Source organism: Mus caroli, chromosome 4, assembly GCF_900094665.2.
Source record: "Mus caroli chromosome 4, CAROLI_EIJ_v1.1, whole genome shotgun sequence".
Taxonomy (NCBI): Eukaryota; Metazoa; Chordata; class Mammalia; order Rodentia; family Muridae; genus Mus; species Mus caroli.
In genome coordinates, this window is record NC_034573.1 from 108,469,793 (window position 1) to 108,483,048 (window position 13,256).

At 47.2% G+C, this 13,256-nt stretch overlaps 1 protein-coding gene across 4 annotated transcripts in view; it reads right to left on the reverse strand.

Annotated features, from left to right (window-relative positions):
• St3gal3 (ST3 beta-galactoside alpha-2,3-sialyltransferase 3) overlaps window positions 1–13,256 on the reverse strand; it is a 204,733-nt gene that overhangs the window by 92,011 nt on the left and 99,466 nt on the right. For all 4 annotated transcript variants that reach the window (XM_021161386.1, XM_021161383.1, XM_021161382.1 and 1 more), the window contains one exon: window positions 7,618–7,660. In XM_021161386.1, the coding sequence (XP_021017045.1) occupies window positions 7,618–7,660 (43 nt within the window). The remainder of the gene's footprint in view (window positions 1–7,617; window positions 7,661–13,256) is intronic.

The window sequence follows — 13,256 nt, forward strand, 5'->3', positions numbered from 1 at the left end:
GAGAGAGAGAGAGAGAGAACACAGTTTACCTGGACAGTATACAGAGACAGGGTGCAGAGAAAGATCAAGCTAGACACAGGTGAAGACAGAACGAGCCAGAGAATGAGAAGGAGCCAGAAGATGAGAACACATTGCCAAAGTTAATATGAGGCCAAGCAGAACAATTCAGAAGCTGAGAGAGAAGCCAGACTGAGTCAGTCAGGTTAGGGAAGAGTTTGAGCCAGAACAGCTGAGTTGAACCATCCAGCCAGAGATCAGAAAGAACAAGAAAGGGTGAGCTTATTCAGCAGCAAGCCTTGAAGGCTGAAAACATTCTAAGTCTGGATTCTACTGCATGGAGACTAGAAGCTTCCAGGACTAGGCCTAGCAAATGGAGGGAAAGCCCAACAGTTACATCAGGAAATAAAAGTTACTTTGATGCAAACTTAGCACTGAATTCTCCTAGTTAGCTTTGGCAGTCAACCTGACACAGCCCAACTCAGAAAAGCTGTCTGAGCAGCACCCAGAGGAAGCAAGTCGGCAGGCAGTGTCCCTCCGTGGTCTCTCCAGTTCCTGCCTGAGTTCCTGCCCTGGCTTCCCCCAGTGATGGACCGTGACCTGGTGTGGGATGCAATAAGCCTTGTCCTTCCTGAGTTGCTCCTGTCAGTGTTTTGTCACAGCAACAGAAAGGCAAACTAGAACAGAAACTGTGTATGGATCAGACACAGATACACAGCCTGGTTTGTTTTTAAGAGTAAGTGAACCTGGCAGAGGTGGCCTGTGCCTTTAATTCCAGCACCCAAGAGGCAGAGGCTGGCAGATCTCGGTGAATTCTAGGACAGCCAGGGATATACAGTGAGTCCCTGTCTCAAAAGAAACAAAACAAAACAAACACAAACAAACAAACAAAGAGTAGGGAAGTGAAGATGTAAGGAGCCGGGAGCTGGGGAGGGGAGGGTCAGAGGAGGGTAGAGGGTATGGGCGGGTGTAGTTCTCTGAACGTGACTAAACTGCTCATCTCCCTGCCTCTGCCATGTTCTCATTTATTAAAAGCATTTGAATATCATCTATTTTACAGTTATCTGTCAACGTGTCCATTCATGCTCCAGTTTACTGAGCAGTCACTAGGCAACAGGTGCTAGGAAACAGCAGCAAAGGAAGTAGAGGAAGAATGGGCGGGTAAAGGTATGGAGCATCCACAGCGAGCACTCCAGAGGTCATCAAACCACAGCCAGGTCTGCTGAGTGGCCAATCTCTGGGCTAAAGAGCTAAGGCGGGGACTTGAAAGGCAGGGTCTTGGGTGGGAACTGGATGCAGATGAAGAAGCAGGTGCCAGGACAAGACCAAGATGGACAGGTAATGGGCCATGGGGCGGGACATAGGTCAGGCAGGATTGTTGGGTTATAATAGCTGAGACTCTGCCCAGCTATAGTGCTCAAAGCTTTTAATAAATACAGTACATCTCTGTGTCATTTTTCAGAGCTAGGGCAGGCATAGAAAAGCCTTATGGGAGAGCAGCCAAGGTGGGGTATGGCTATCTGGACAGGGTAACAGTCCAGAGGCAGGGGCAGGCTGGACTTGGGATGCTGTACGTAAGGGAAAGGCAGCCAGGTTTGTTGATGGTTCTATTTCAGAGTCGAAGCAACGATGCTCTGGCTTCTCACTTGGGCAGCTGGAAGGATGGAGCTGCTGTTCTCTGAGATAAGCACGATTCTGGGAGGTGGGGCTGGGAATACGGAGGTTGGCTCTGGCTATGTGAAATGTGAGAAGCAGAGACACAGCCAAGGGAAGTAGGACCTGGATCAGTGACTCTGAGTGTGGGAGGAAGGTCTGGGCTTGGTCCAAACCTGGGAGTCATTAGCATATAGATGACACGAAAGGCCAGGAGACAGATGACATGCACTGGATGCGGTCATCTAAGTGGCTGTTATGAGGAAGAGGTGACACAAAATTCCCAGCACAGCACTGGGTGTAAAATGCTTCCCCTTGCAAGCCATGTGGCAGAGCTTGGCAAGGCTGTTTTAGAATTGGTAAATTTTCCTCTGGCTCCCCCATTCTCCTCTTGTTCCTATGTATTGTTGTTGCTGTTGCTGAGACAGACCTAACTATGTAGTTCTGGCTGGCCTTGAACATGTGACCCTCCTGTCTTGGCCACCCAAGTCGCTGGGAAGAAAGACATATGCTTCTACAGTCAGCTTCCTCCCCCAGCGCTTTGGGCTGGTGTGTGGTTATATGCCTTTCTTAACATATAACCTGGTTTTCATAGGGCTCTTGGTGCTGAAAGTCACTGGTTTGGGACTTTATACCTTTGACTTTACACAGAATTCTTCACTAAATTAACTGAGCATTTAAGTCCTTACAACTGGTAATTATAAGACACCATACCACCCTTAGACAGGTTCCATGGAACACCTACTCAAACCCAACCAAATAATTCAAGTCTAATCCAGTCTATCCCCAGAAGGCTCATGGGAGCGCAGGAATCACACATCTCAGCTCTGGGACCTGGTTCTTCCTGCATCCAGATGTCTTGTCTCCCAGGACCAGTGGCAGGCACCTTCTTGGCACCTTCATGGTATCACGAGATTTCCTTGGGGCTTTGTGTGGGACGCCCAGCCTTGGGATGGGGCTTCATCATCACCCCTTTCAGTCTTTACTGAAGCATCACCTTTCTAGGGAGTCCTGCTGGCATCGCCTACTTACACAGGCTGGGTCCTCCACAGCACCCCCTCGCTGTACTGTTGCCCTCCTTAGGACTTATTACTTCACAGGAATAAGAGTTTATTTATCACATTCATTAAAGATTTTGTGTTATTTATATGTGTGCTATATGTGATTGCCCAAGGAGGACATTCACCTATAAAAAGGGCATTGGATCCCATGAGGCTGGAGTTAGGCCCTGTTGTGATATGGATATGGATCCATATCTACTGGATATGGATTCTAAGAGCTGAACACCACACCTCAGCAAGAGCATCAAGGGCTGTTAACCCATACCTCCTCCCAACCATTTTTTCAGCCCCCACAATAGTTTGTTTATTGTACAATAATGTATCAAGATCTCCGATGAATGAAAGAGGAGTACCTGCCTTCCAGCTGTCATGGGGACAACCATCTGAGCTCTCCCAATTCCTGACTTGAAGCAAGCACTAGCAGAAGCATTTCAGACAGCCTCCAGCCTCTGAAGGGGCCAGGCTTGAACCCTGAAGGGAGGCTGTGGCTATGAGCACTACAGCCAGGATGGCCAGCCCTGGGGGCAAAATGTGGCCAACAGCACTCACTACCTTGCTGACATTGAGTCCTCTTGTTCTCTCACCCCACATCTGTGATACTTGTCTCATCTTCCACTCACTGAGCTCTGAATCTTGTTGCCTAGTGCTTCTTGCCTTGCTCCTTACTCTAGGGTTCCATTATGATCCACGAGGCCTTCACACCCCTGTATCTGCAGCCTCCCCCGTGATTCTTTTTACTGACTACTCTCAGAGTAGTCTAGGTCTCCTCTACAGACACCACTTCTATTGCCTTCTGTGAAGGGCCTTTTTGTCTCCACGCCATACATCTGGGGATGTCTGGCACGCCCTTCATACTCCACCACCTGTCCCAATCATCAGTATATGTACCACCTTTATTTTCAGAGCAAACTGTACATTGCTTATGATGCCCAGCAAAACTACCCTTGCTGCTGTTGTTCACTGCCCCCTCTTATGTTCACCAAGCTAACGTGCATACACACACACACACACACACACACACACACACACACATATATGGCTTAGCCTTTTTGGTTTTATCCCATGCCCAAAGCATATAGTTAGTGTCAAGATGTATTGCTAAATGAATAAATGCAAAAATGAAGTCAGGTATAGAATAGGAGGCAAGGAGAATATAGATCTTGTTTTGAAGCTCTGCCTTCCCCAACAGTAAGCTGATAAAAGACCCAATAAAGGGGCTGAGGCTAGAAGCATTGGCTGCTCTTCCAGAGGACTAAGTTTCCATTTCCAGCACCCGCATGGCAGCTCACAACTATCTGTAACTATAACTCCAGTTCCAAGACATGCAATACTCTCACACAACACAGACATTGATGCAGGCAAAATACCAATGCACATAAAATAATAAATAAATAAATTTCATTTTTAGAAAGACCTCAATAAAGATACAGGGTATGGCTGGATGTCATTCATGAGTCAGCACTNTTTTTTTTTTTTTTTTTGGTTTTGATTTCCGAGATAGGGTTTCTCTGTGTAGTCCTGGCTGTCCTAGAACTCACTCTGTAGACCAGGCTGGCCTCGAACTCAGAAATCTGCCTGCCTCTGCCTCCCGAGTGCTGGGATTAAAGGCGTGCGCCACCACTGCCCAGCTTAGTTTTACATTTCTTAGTTACACTGTTATTTATTTGCTTATTGTGTGTAGGTATGGGCACTTGAGCGGTCAGAGGACAACTTGCAGGAATCAACGCCTTCCTTCCACAGTGTGGGTTCCAGGGATTGATCTCAGGCCTGCAGGCTCTCCAGCAAGCCCCGTACTGGCTGAGCCATTTTGCTGGCCCACTTTAAAAAATTTTTAAAATCTAGGGTCCTATCTTACAGTTTTTAGTTCTATGTACCAAGTTCAGTCTTGTATAGAGTATACAGACCTGTCATTTCAGCATGCAGAGTCTCTGCTAGTGTTCTCCCTTCTGTCGCCGGCTGCTTTTCACCGGCCTAACGATGAATGTTGTTCTCCTGTGCATCACTCTTTCCTGGGAACTGCTCGCTCCCTTGAACAGTTTCTTGCCAGGCGTTCTCATCCTCTTCTAGAGAGGGTTTGGGTTTGCTCCTGCCGGGTGCTTGGCAGCACTTGCCAAATCTGGGGTGTTTTACACGTGGGCTTGGGAATTCCTGGTTTACCCGAGCGAGCAAGTGAGCAAGCGAGCGACCAGACTCTGGCAAGGACAGCAAGTGCTTTCTGTCGCCTGCCGACATTTTAGTCTAATCCACCCAGAGCTGGGGTAAGCTCCCTTTAATCCTGGCCTGGGGGCTCAGGGTTAGCTCTAGTATATTCTTACAGGGAGTCCTCTGCAGTTGCAGTTTAACATGGGAAGGGCCACAAAGTGGCAAATATGGAGAAGTTAATAGACCCAAAGGCTACAGTCGGAAGCTCTAAACTTTAACCAGACACTTTGAACGGTAGGGAGTGTGGAAACTAGAGAATGGGGTACAAGCAGTATTTAAAGAAAAAACAGCTGTTATTTTTCAGGACGTATATATTTTTAATCAAGAAGCTAAATTAACCTGAATTGAGACAAACACAAAGAAATCCTGCCATTTGTACACTTACAATAGATTATACAATGCTTTCTTTTACTCGCCATAAACTACAATGGATGTAAGTAAATCATCTACATTTTTTCATAAGGAAAAAAATGGGGTTCAGAAAGCTTGAATGCGCTGTTTAAGGTCACACAAACTAAGAGGCAGAGGCAGAGAGGCAGAGAGGCAGAGAGGCAGAGAGGCAGAAGCAGAGAGGCAGAGGCAGGGGCAGAGGCAGAGGCAGAGGCGCAGAACTCAGGCCCTGTTCTGATCTATGCTGTGAATAGCACACAACCAGAAGAGACTCTGTAAAGAAAGGTGGAAATATGGCGAAGGCATTCCCCACACAGCAGAAATCTTAACTTAGAAACCTCTTCCTGAGCACATCTGTGATTCCCTTGGTAGAAGGCGCTGGGCAGGAAGAGACTGTGTAAAAAGAGGCAGGAAGGTCCCAGCTTGCCCCTCATTATGTGAGTTAAATGCACGGCCATATAAACTCCCTGGACAAAGTCCAAGTCCCCTCAGACGACTCATGGAACTGGCCTGGTATGCAGCAGCAAGCTACACGGTGATCTAGTCCACACCGCTCATCTGTCAGGACAGCAGGGCAGGAGCACCCTCCTCCTTCACTGTGAAGACAGCTTAAACACTGTGGTTAGCACGTCCACCGTACCATCTCCTTTGTTCATCCCTACGACTTGACTTGGTAATTACTGTCTCTTTTCTGGTCTGGTGGCATTTCACTTGCTTATGGCTTATACTTGATGTGTTTTGTTTTGCTTTTCTGTTCCTAGCACTAAATGGAGACATTTCTAAGAAGGGAGTGCACAGCTCTTCAGCACACTCAAACTTCATTCCCCAGATGTTTGGGGCCTAACATCTCTCTGCCTGCCTTGTAAAGACACCAGACCATTCTTCCCCGGCAGCTGCCTCGATGATGTATAAAAACTGGGAGAGCCACAAGGCCAGAACCCACAGCTTGAGGTCCCAGAGTCAAGATTCCAGAGAAAGGGGCCAGCTGCCAAGGCTTGACAATGACGAGCCTCACATTATTGTGGAGATTTAATGTAGGTGTGACTATCACAATCTGAAGCAGCTGTGACTAAGACCATATGAGGGGGAGGGGGGAAGAAATGCAATTCTGATCTTCCATGACATATGTCTCACTTAGGGACATAAGAGCACAGAGATTGCTGACAACTGTATGAATGGTCTTAAACAAACAGAATAGACAGTGATCCAGCTCATGGTGTGATGGTTAAATGGGTTTGTGGTCATCTATCCATCCACACATCCACACATGCACCAACTCACCCATCTATCCACCCACCCACCAACTCATCTATGCATCCATTACCCCATAGCCCACTCACCCATCTATGTTTTCATCTCTCCACCCATCTACCCACCTCTACCCACCCACCCACCCACCCACCCACCTACCCACCCCTACCCACCCACCCATCCATCTATCCAAGCATTCAGAGGTTGTTGAAACCTAACAGACCTATACCTACCTATGCTGTTTAGGCACCAGAGAGACCAGGGAAGAATACTGGAGAATTGGATATCTGTTACTCAAAAGCCCCTGAATGAGTCACTTCAATTAAATCCTTATAAACAACTTATAAAGTATGTATACTGTCTTCATCTTACAGATGAAATGGGCTCAAAGTAGCTAAGGAGCTTGCTGAAGAGCGCAAGTTCAGTAAGTGGCAATCTGGGACTTCAACCAAGTTTTGTCTGGCTCTGAGCCTGCGCCCTTAATAAATTAATAATTATCACACAGTTAATTATAGGAGAGCCAGACAATTGGCAGGCAATGGGGTTATGGAAACTCAAAGGAAGCACGGAAGAGTCAATTTGGTGCAGACAGGAAGTAATCTTGGGGTTTTCCAAGTGACCTAGCAAGAAGCAGCAGTGTTGGACTCCAAGTAACAAAGCCCAGAGGACCGGATCAGCCTGTGGGAGGAAGTGCAGGAGCTCAAAGGGCAGAAGCTGGAGACCTGAGTGCGGGGGGGGGGGGGGGGGGGGGGCATCTCTGACAGGTTCCACCGCTCCCACTCTGGAAAAGCTTTCCAGTACTCTCCAGTCCCTCTGGCTCTTGCAATGGCCTTCTGTAATGGGCCACCTGTGTCAGCCTAAGGCCTTGGTTTGTACCCACCACCCCATCCTGGCCAGGCCCCCGAATTCACTGACATACTTGAAGATTCTGCTTACAACCTGAGGACAGAAGCCCCAAGGCATCTCCCCAGAACTAGGCAGGTAAGAGGGCAAGCCTTCTAAGCGAGACCCCAGCTCTCACAGATGTCTACCCAGAGCTACAGCATTTCCCCATTCTACTTACAGTTTAGAGTCCAGCTTCAGGAGGAAGCCCAGCCTATCATACTCTGAAAAGGAAAAGCAGAAAACGTCACTGGAGTCACGCCATTGCTGCCACTGTGGCTTGCTTCCCCAGATCTACACCACGGAGACAGGCAGTGCTTGGAAAAGAACACACACTTCACGTGCTTCAAAGAACAGAAGCAAGCACATATGCCTTAACAAATTTAAGTCACAAGACAGCTACTGAACATTTATTTTGTCTGAAGAGCCAGGTTCGGAAGCAGCTATTTCCCAGATCATCTAGGCCATCCGCTCCCATGCTAATATAGAAATGATTTCCTGAGTAAACATGGCGACTGAAACCGAAATGCGGCAAATCAGAGACTAGACTCTGAAGAAAGAGATTGGAAACCATCTTAAGTGCCTCCAAGTTTTGAGCACAGAATCTGTTCAATGAGCCAGTGTCCTTCCTAGTCAGTGTCAGCTCCCAACTTGACACAACTGTCAGAGTTATTTGGAGGTTGTCTCAGTCAGAGCCGCCTGCGGCCAGGTTCGTGAAGTATTTTCCAAATTAGCAATTGATACAGAAGAGTCCCGCTTACTGCTGGCATTACTATACATGTGCCTAGACTGTATACAAGAAAGCTAACTGAGCAAGCTAGGAGGAGCAAGCCAGTTAGATGTGTATGTATGTATGTATGTATGTGTGTGTGTGTGTGTACACATGTTGTACACATGTGTGTGGTATATGTGAATTCGAGGGATGTGCAGGCCATCGGGGCCAGAGTATATCCGGTGTCTTGCTCAATCACTCCTGCCTTATTCCCGTGAGACAAGGTCTCTCACTGAACCTGGAACTAGGCTACTGTCCAGCAAGTGCCCGAGATCCCCATTTCTGCCCCCACAGAGTTGAGGTTATGGGTATATATGGACACACTAGCTTTTTTTTTTTTAAGATTTATTTATTTATTTATTATATGTAAGTACACTGAAGCTGTCTTCAGACACTCCAGAAGAGGGAGTCAGATCTCATTACGGATGGTTGTGAGCCACCATGTGGTTGCTGGGATTTGAACTCCAGAGCTTCAGAAGAGCAGTCGGGTGCTCTTACCCACTGAGCCATCTCACCAGCCCCACACTAGCTTTTTTTGTGGGTGCTGGATTTGAACTCAGGTCCTCATGCTTGCTCAGCAAATGTGCTTGCTTATCCTCAACCTGAGAGAAGACATCTTAGCACTGAAAATATCAACTAGGACACAAAACACAATAGGCTTTCCTCCCAAGAGAATTCCCTCGGGGAAGCAAAGCTTTCTCATAGCCCTAGTCTCTCTCTGATTCAGGCAAAGTCAGGACTTTGTATGGTAAGAGCTTATAGAACCATCAAGAAAGACAAAAAGGCCTCCTGTCTTTCGTGCTCCTGTCCCTTGGACTTTAGAACACACAGTGTACTCTCAAGAGGACTCCTTCCAGAAGTTAGCAAGGGCCTTCGTCTTGCTGTAAACCCAGACATCAGGTGGCAAGCAGGACAGCACAGGCGAGAAAGGGCAGAATGCAGTGCCCTCTGGAGTTAACATTCCATGACAATTATTAAGTGTCTCAAAATAAATGAATAGACCCAAGCTGGGTATAGTGGCACACAGCTATAATCTGATAATGCAGGAGGCTGAGGTCGGAGGGTTGTTACTGTAAGTTCAAGGCCAGCCTGGGCACTTTGGCGAGACCAAATCTCGAAATAAAACTCTAAAAGGGCTGGGGATGTAGCTCAGCGGAAGAGTGTTTGCCTTGTACACACAAGGCTCTGATTCAATTCCTTGTAATATGTCTGGTTGGTTGGTTGGTTTTTTTTCAAGACAAGCTTTCTCTGTGCAGCCCTGGCTGCCCTGGAATTCACTGTAGACCAGGCTGGCCTCAAACTCACACAGATCCTCCTGCCTGTGTTGGGATTTAAGGCTGGCTTTAATTAATTTAATTAATTAATTTATTTATTTATTTTTACTTTGGTTCTGGGGGTGGAACTGAAGTTATTGGCCTTGTGTAACACGTGCCTTCACCGCTGAGCCATCTTGATGACTTCCGCACGTCTTTTAACTAAAGGTTACTTAAGACTTTGCACACTTGTTATATGTAATTGCTTATTTAACAATACATTTGACTAGGTTTGTAAATCTTTGCTGTTTAGACTACTATGCCTTCCTCAGTTTTAAACTGACTTTCCTCATTCCTTTTCCTTCCTTCTCTCCTCCCTCCCTCCTTCTCTCCCTTCCTTCCTTTCTGTTTGTTTGGGGTTTTGTTTTTGTTTTTTTCAGACAGGGTTTCTCTGCATAGTCCTGGTTGTCCTAGAATTCACTCTATAGACTAGGCTGGCCTCAAACTCAGGGATCTGCCTGCCTCTGACTCCTGGGTGCTGGGATTAAAAGTGTTTCTCACCACTGCCTGGCTTACTTCACTTCTTAATATGAGGGAAGTGGAAGGTTACAGTGGTATCTTTTTAAAGAATCATTATCGCCCCTTTATTAGCACTTGTTTTCTGTTAAGAGAAAAATCTCTGACAAAAGCAGCTTAAAGAAATCAGGGTTTATTCTGGTTCACAGCTCAAGGTACCACCCATCATGGTGGGGAAGCCTGGTGGTGAGGCCTTGACATGGCTGTGTTATTCAGGAAACAGAGAGCAATGGAGGCTCCCACGCAGGTGGCTGTCTCCTCCTCACTCAGTCCAGGACTTCAGCCCATGGAACGGTGTCACCCAAACTTAAGGTGTGTCTTCCTACCCAGTTAACTAATTTAACAACTCCCTCTCAGACATGCCTGAAGTCTGACTACCATGGTGATTCTAAATCCCATCACGATGACAGTCAAAATTAACCATCCTACCTCCTTACACATATTTACTATATAGTAGCCATAATTACAACGACCAGTTATTTTCCAATGTCATTTTGAGCTTTGTCTTATCACACACACACACACACGAAGGGAGGGAGGGAGGGAGGGGGTTCTATAATAAACAAATAAGGATGCTGCATTTCTAGCCCACCACGGTGCTAGGAATAACACTCAAGGTTTGCACACGCAGGGCAAGCGCCTTGCTAGCCAGAGCTGTACCTCTGAAGAACGCCCTTTCCAAGGCCTTCCTAGTCTAGCCCCAGAGATATGCATTTCACAACATTCTCTAAGTCCCTAGGAATTGAGCCCTGTTGCATTGCCGCGTACTCTGACCACTATTTAAAAGCTGAGAATGTAGGTTTGTTTTTAAGGTAAAATTCCTCACTCTATAAAGACGGGCAGGATTCGGCCAGCAGGGAAACCACCTTATAGCAAGAGCTGATGAGTAGATATTTACCATGGGCAGCTGATGTGGACATACTTGATAGGTATTCATTGGCTGTTCTTACCAAGATCGCTTGCTCACAACCACCATAAGCAGAAGGAAATTAATGTGAAAAGAAAATCTCAGTCAAGTGTCTGTGTCTGCGTGTCTTTGTGTCTAGATGCACACATGTGTGCAGGTGGCTGAGGAGGCCAGCAGAGGGCATCAGATCCTCTGCAGCTGGAGTTACAGTTGTTTGGAGCCACCCAATGTGGGTCCTGAGAACCAAACTCGGGTCCTCTTCAAGAGCAGCAAACTCTCTTAACCACCAGCCATCTCTCCAGCCCCTAACGTAATGAATTTCATAAATATTTAGAGAGAGAGAGAGCTGACAACCTTCTTTATATTAAACACAGAAAAACCAGTTGTTAGAGACGAAAAGACAGTTTGAAAAATTCTTTTGAGGGGCTGGAGAGACAGTTAGTTCAGTTGCTATGTGCAGTGACAGCTCTTCCAGAAGATTGGAGTTCAAAACCCAGCGACTACGTGGCAGCTCACAACTGTCTGTAACTCCAAGATCTGACACTCTTACACAGACACACATGCAGGCAAAACACCAATGCACATACAATAAAGGCAAATAGATTAATTTTACAAAAGAAAGAAAGAGAAACTCCTTTGAGGAGAACAGTTATGAAGCCCATGTCTCTGGAAGGGCTGGGTGTGTAGTCTTGTGTCTCACTCCAGACTGGCAAGGAACTTGACGAGTGCCCCTCTAGGTATGGAGAAACGGTGGGCTGCCTGTAGAGGGGCTTCCTATCTACCTGCTAAGTCTCGGGTCGCTGAGAGATGGGCTGCCCCGGCAGGAGAGCTGCATGGGAGCTGACCTGCACTCTCAGAGGTGTGTGAACGAGCTAGGGGGTACTCTTTCAGTTGCTTCCTCAGAACCCTAGAGGGTTCGCAGGTCCTCAGTGGCCAAAGTCAAGAGTAGACATCCAGATTTCCAGGAGCTGTGGGGATGAACATTAGGACTGAGGCACTGTACCCCAAATGAGCAGGAGTCTGCTGAATGCCTACCGGAGAACCCCAAGAGTGAGCTTTAAACACAAGCAGGACCCAGAGAGTGCACCGCTCCCCCAGATTTAACTTTTCCTCCTCTAGAGCAGCGTTCTCACCCTTCCTAATGCTCTGACCCTTTAATACAACAACCAGAAAATTATTCCATTGCTGCTTTCAAACTGTAATTTTGCTACTGTTATGAATTGTAATGTAAATATCTGTGCTTTCTGATGGTCTTAGGCGAAAGGATCATTTGAACTTCCCCAAAGGGGTTGTGACCCACAGGTTGAGAACTGCTGTTCTATAGCTATCCAAGGGCAGCCAAAGAGGGCTGTCAGTGATTGGGAAGGTCAGGGAGAGAACAGAGAGCAGGCCTCCTCTTCTGTACCCCAAGCCATGGCTCTTACAGGTCAAGGCCTAATGAAGTTAGGAGATGGAACTACAACTGTGGGTGGGTTTGTTTGTTTGTTTGTTTTGAGACAGGGTTCCAGTAGCCTTGGCTGGCCTGGAGCTTGCTATTATAGGCCAAGTTGTATCTGCATCAGAGATCTGCTTCTATGTGCAGAGTGCTGGGATTAAAGGCTTGTATACCACACCTGGCTTCAGAACTACAGCTCTGAATGAACTGAAAGTTACGTAAGACCGGATGCTCTAATTCTGGACTTGCCAGCCAAAGTTACTTCAGAAATATCAAGAACATCACTGGACTTGGACACCCAGAACATTAAAGGGACGGAAGGAATCCAAATAATATTTCTGTGGTTATCATGGGATGTGCCCTGCGTTTTCAGCTGCACTGGCAAAGGGAAATAGTGATTTACATGATTAGTCATTTGGTTGTTGTTTTGGTTTCCTGTGGTAGTGGGGAGAAAGGGTCCGGAGCCTCACCCACGCTAGGCAAGCTGGACTCGCATCCACAATCCAACAGGATGGCTTCAGGTTCACAAACGCAGGCAGTGGGAAGGACTAGTGGTGGAGGGCTGCGAAGGGCTGCCTGAAGCACAGCAGGCTACTGCGCCTCTCCTGGGTGGCCTTTACTCTTCCCATGGAGTTTTCATCACAACTTTCCTACATGGCCACCAGTAACTGGTAGGCAGTATATTTAGCATTACCATGGAAAAGGGACAGCGATTCATCCCCTCTGTTCCTGACTTGGAAACCCCTGGTGAGGAGTGGGTGTGAGCCAGGCCTGCAGCAGCCCCTGACCTGCTCAAATCTCAAACATGGAGGAGCAGGAGTCAGCGGAAGTGACAAGTTCCCATGACATGCAGTGAGGAGGGGGTTTACCAGAAGGA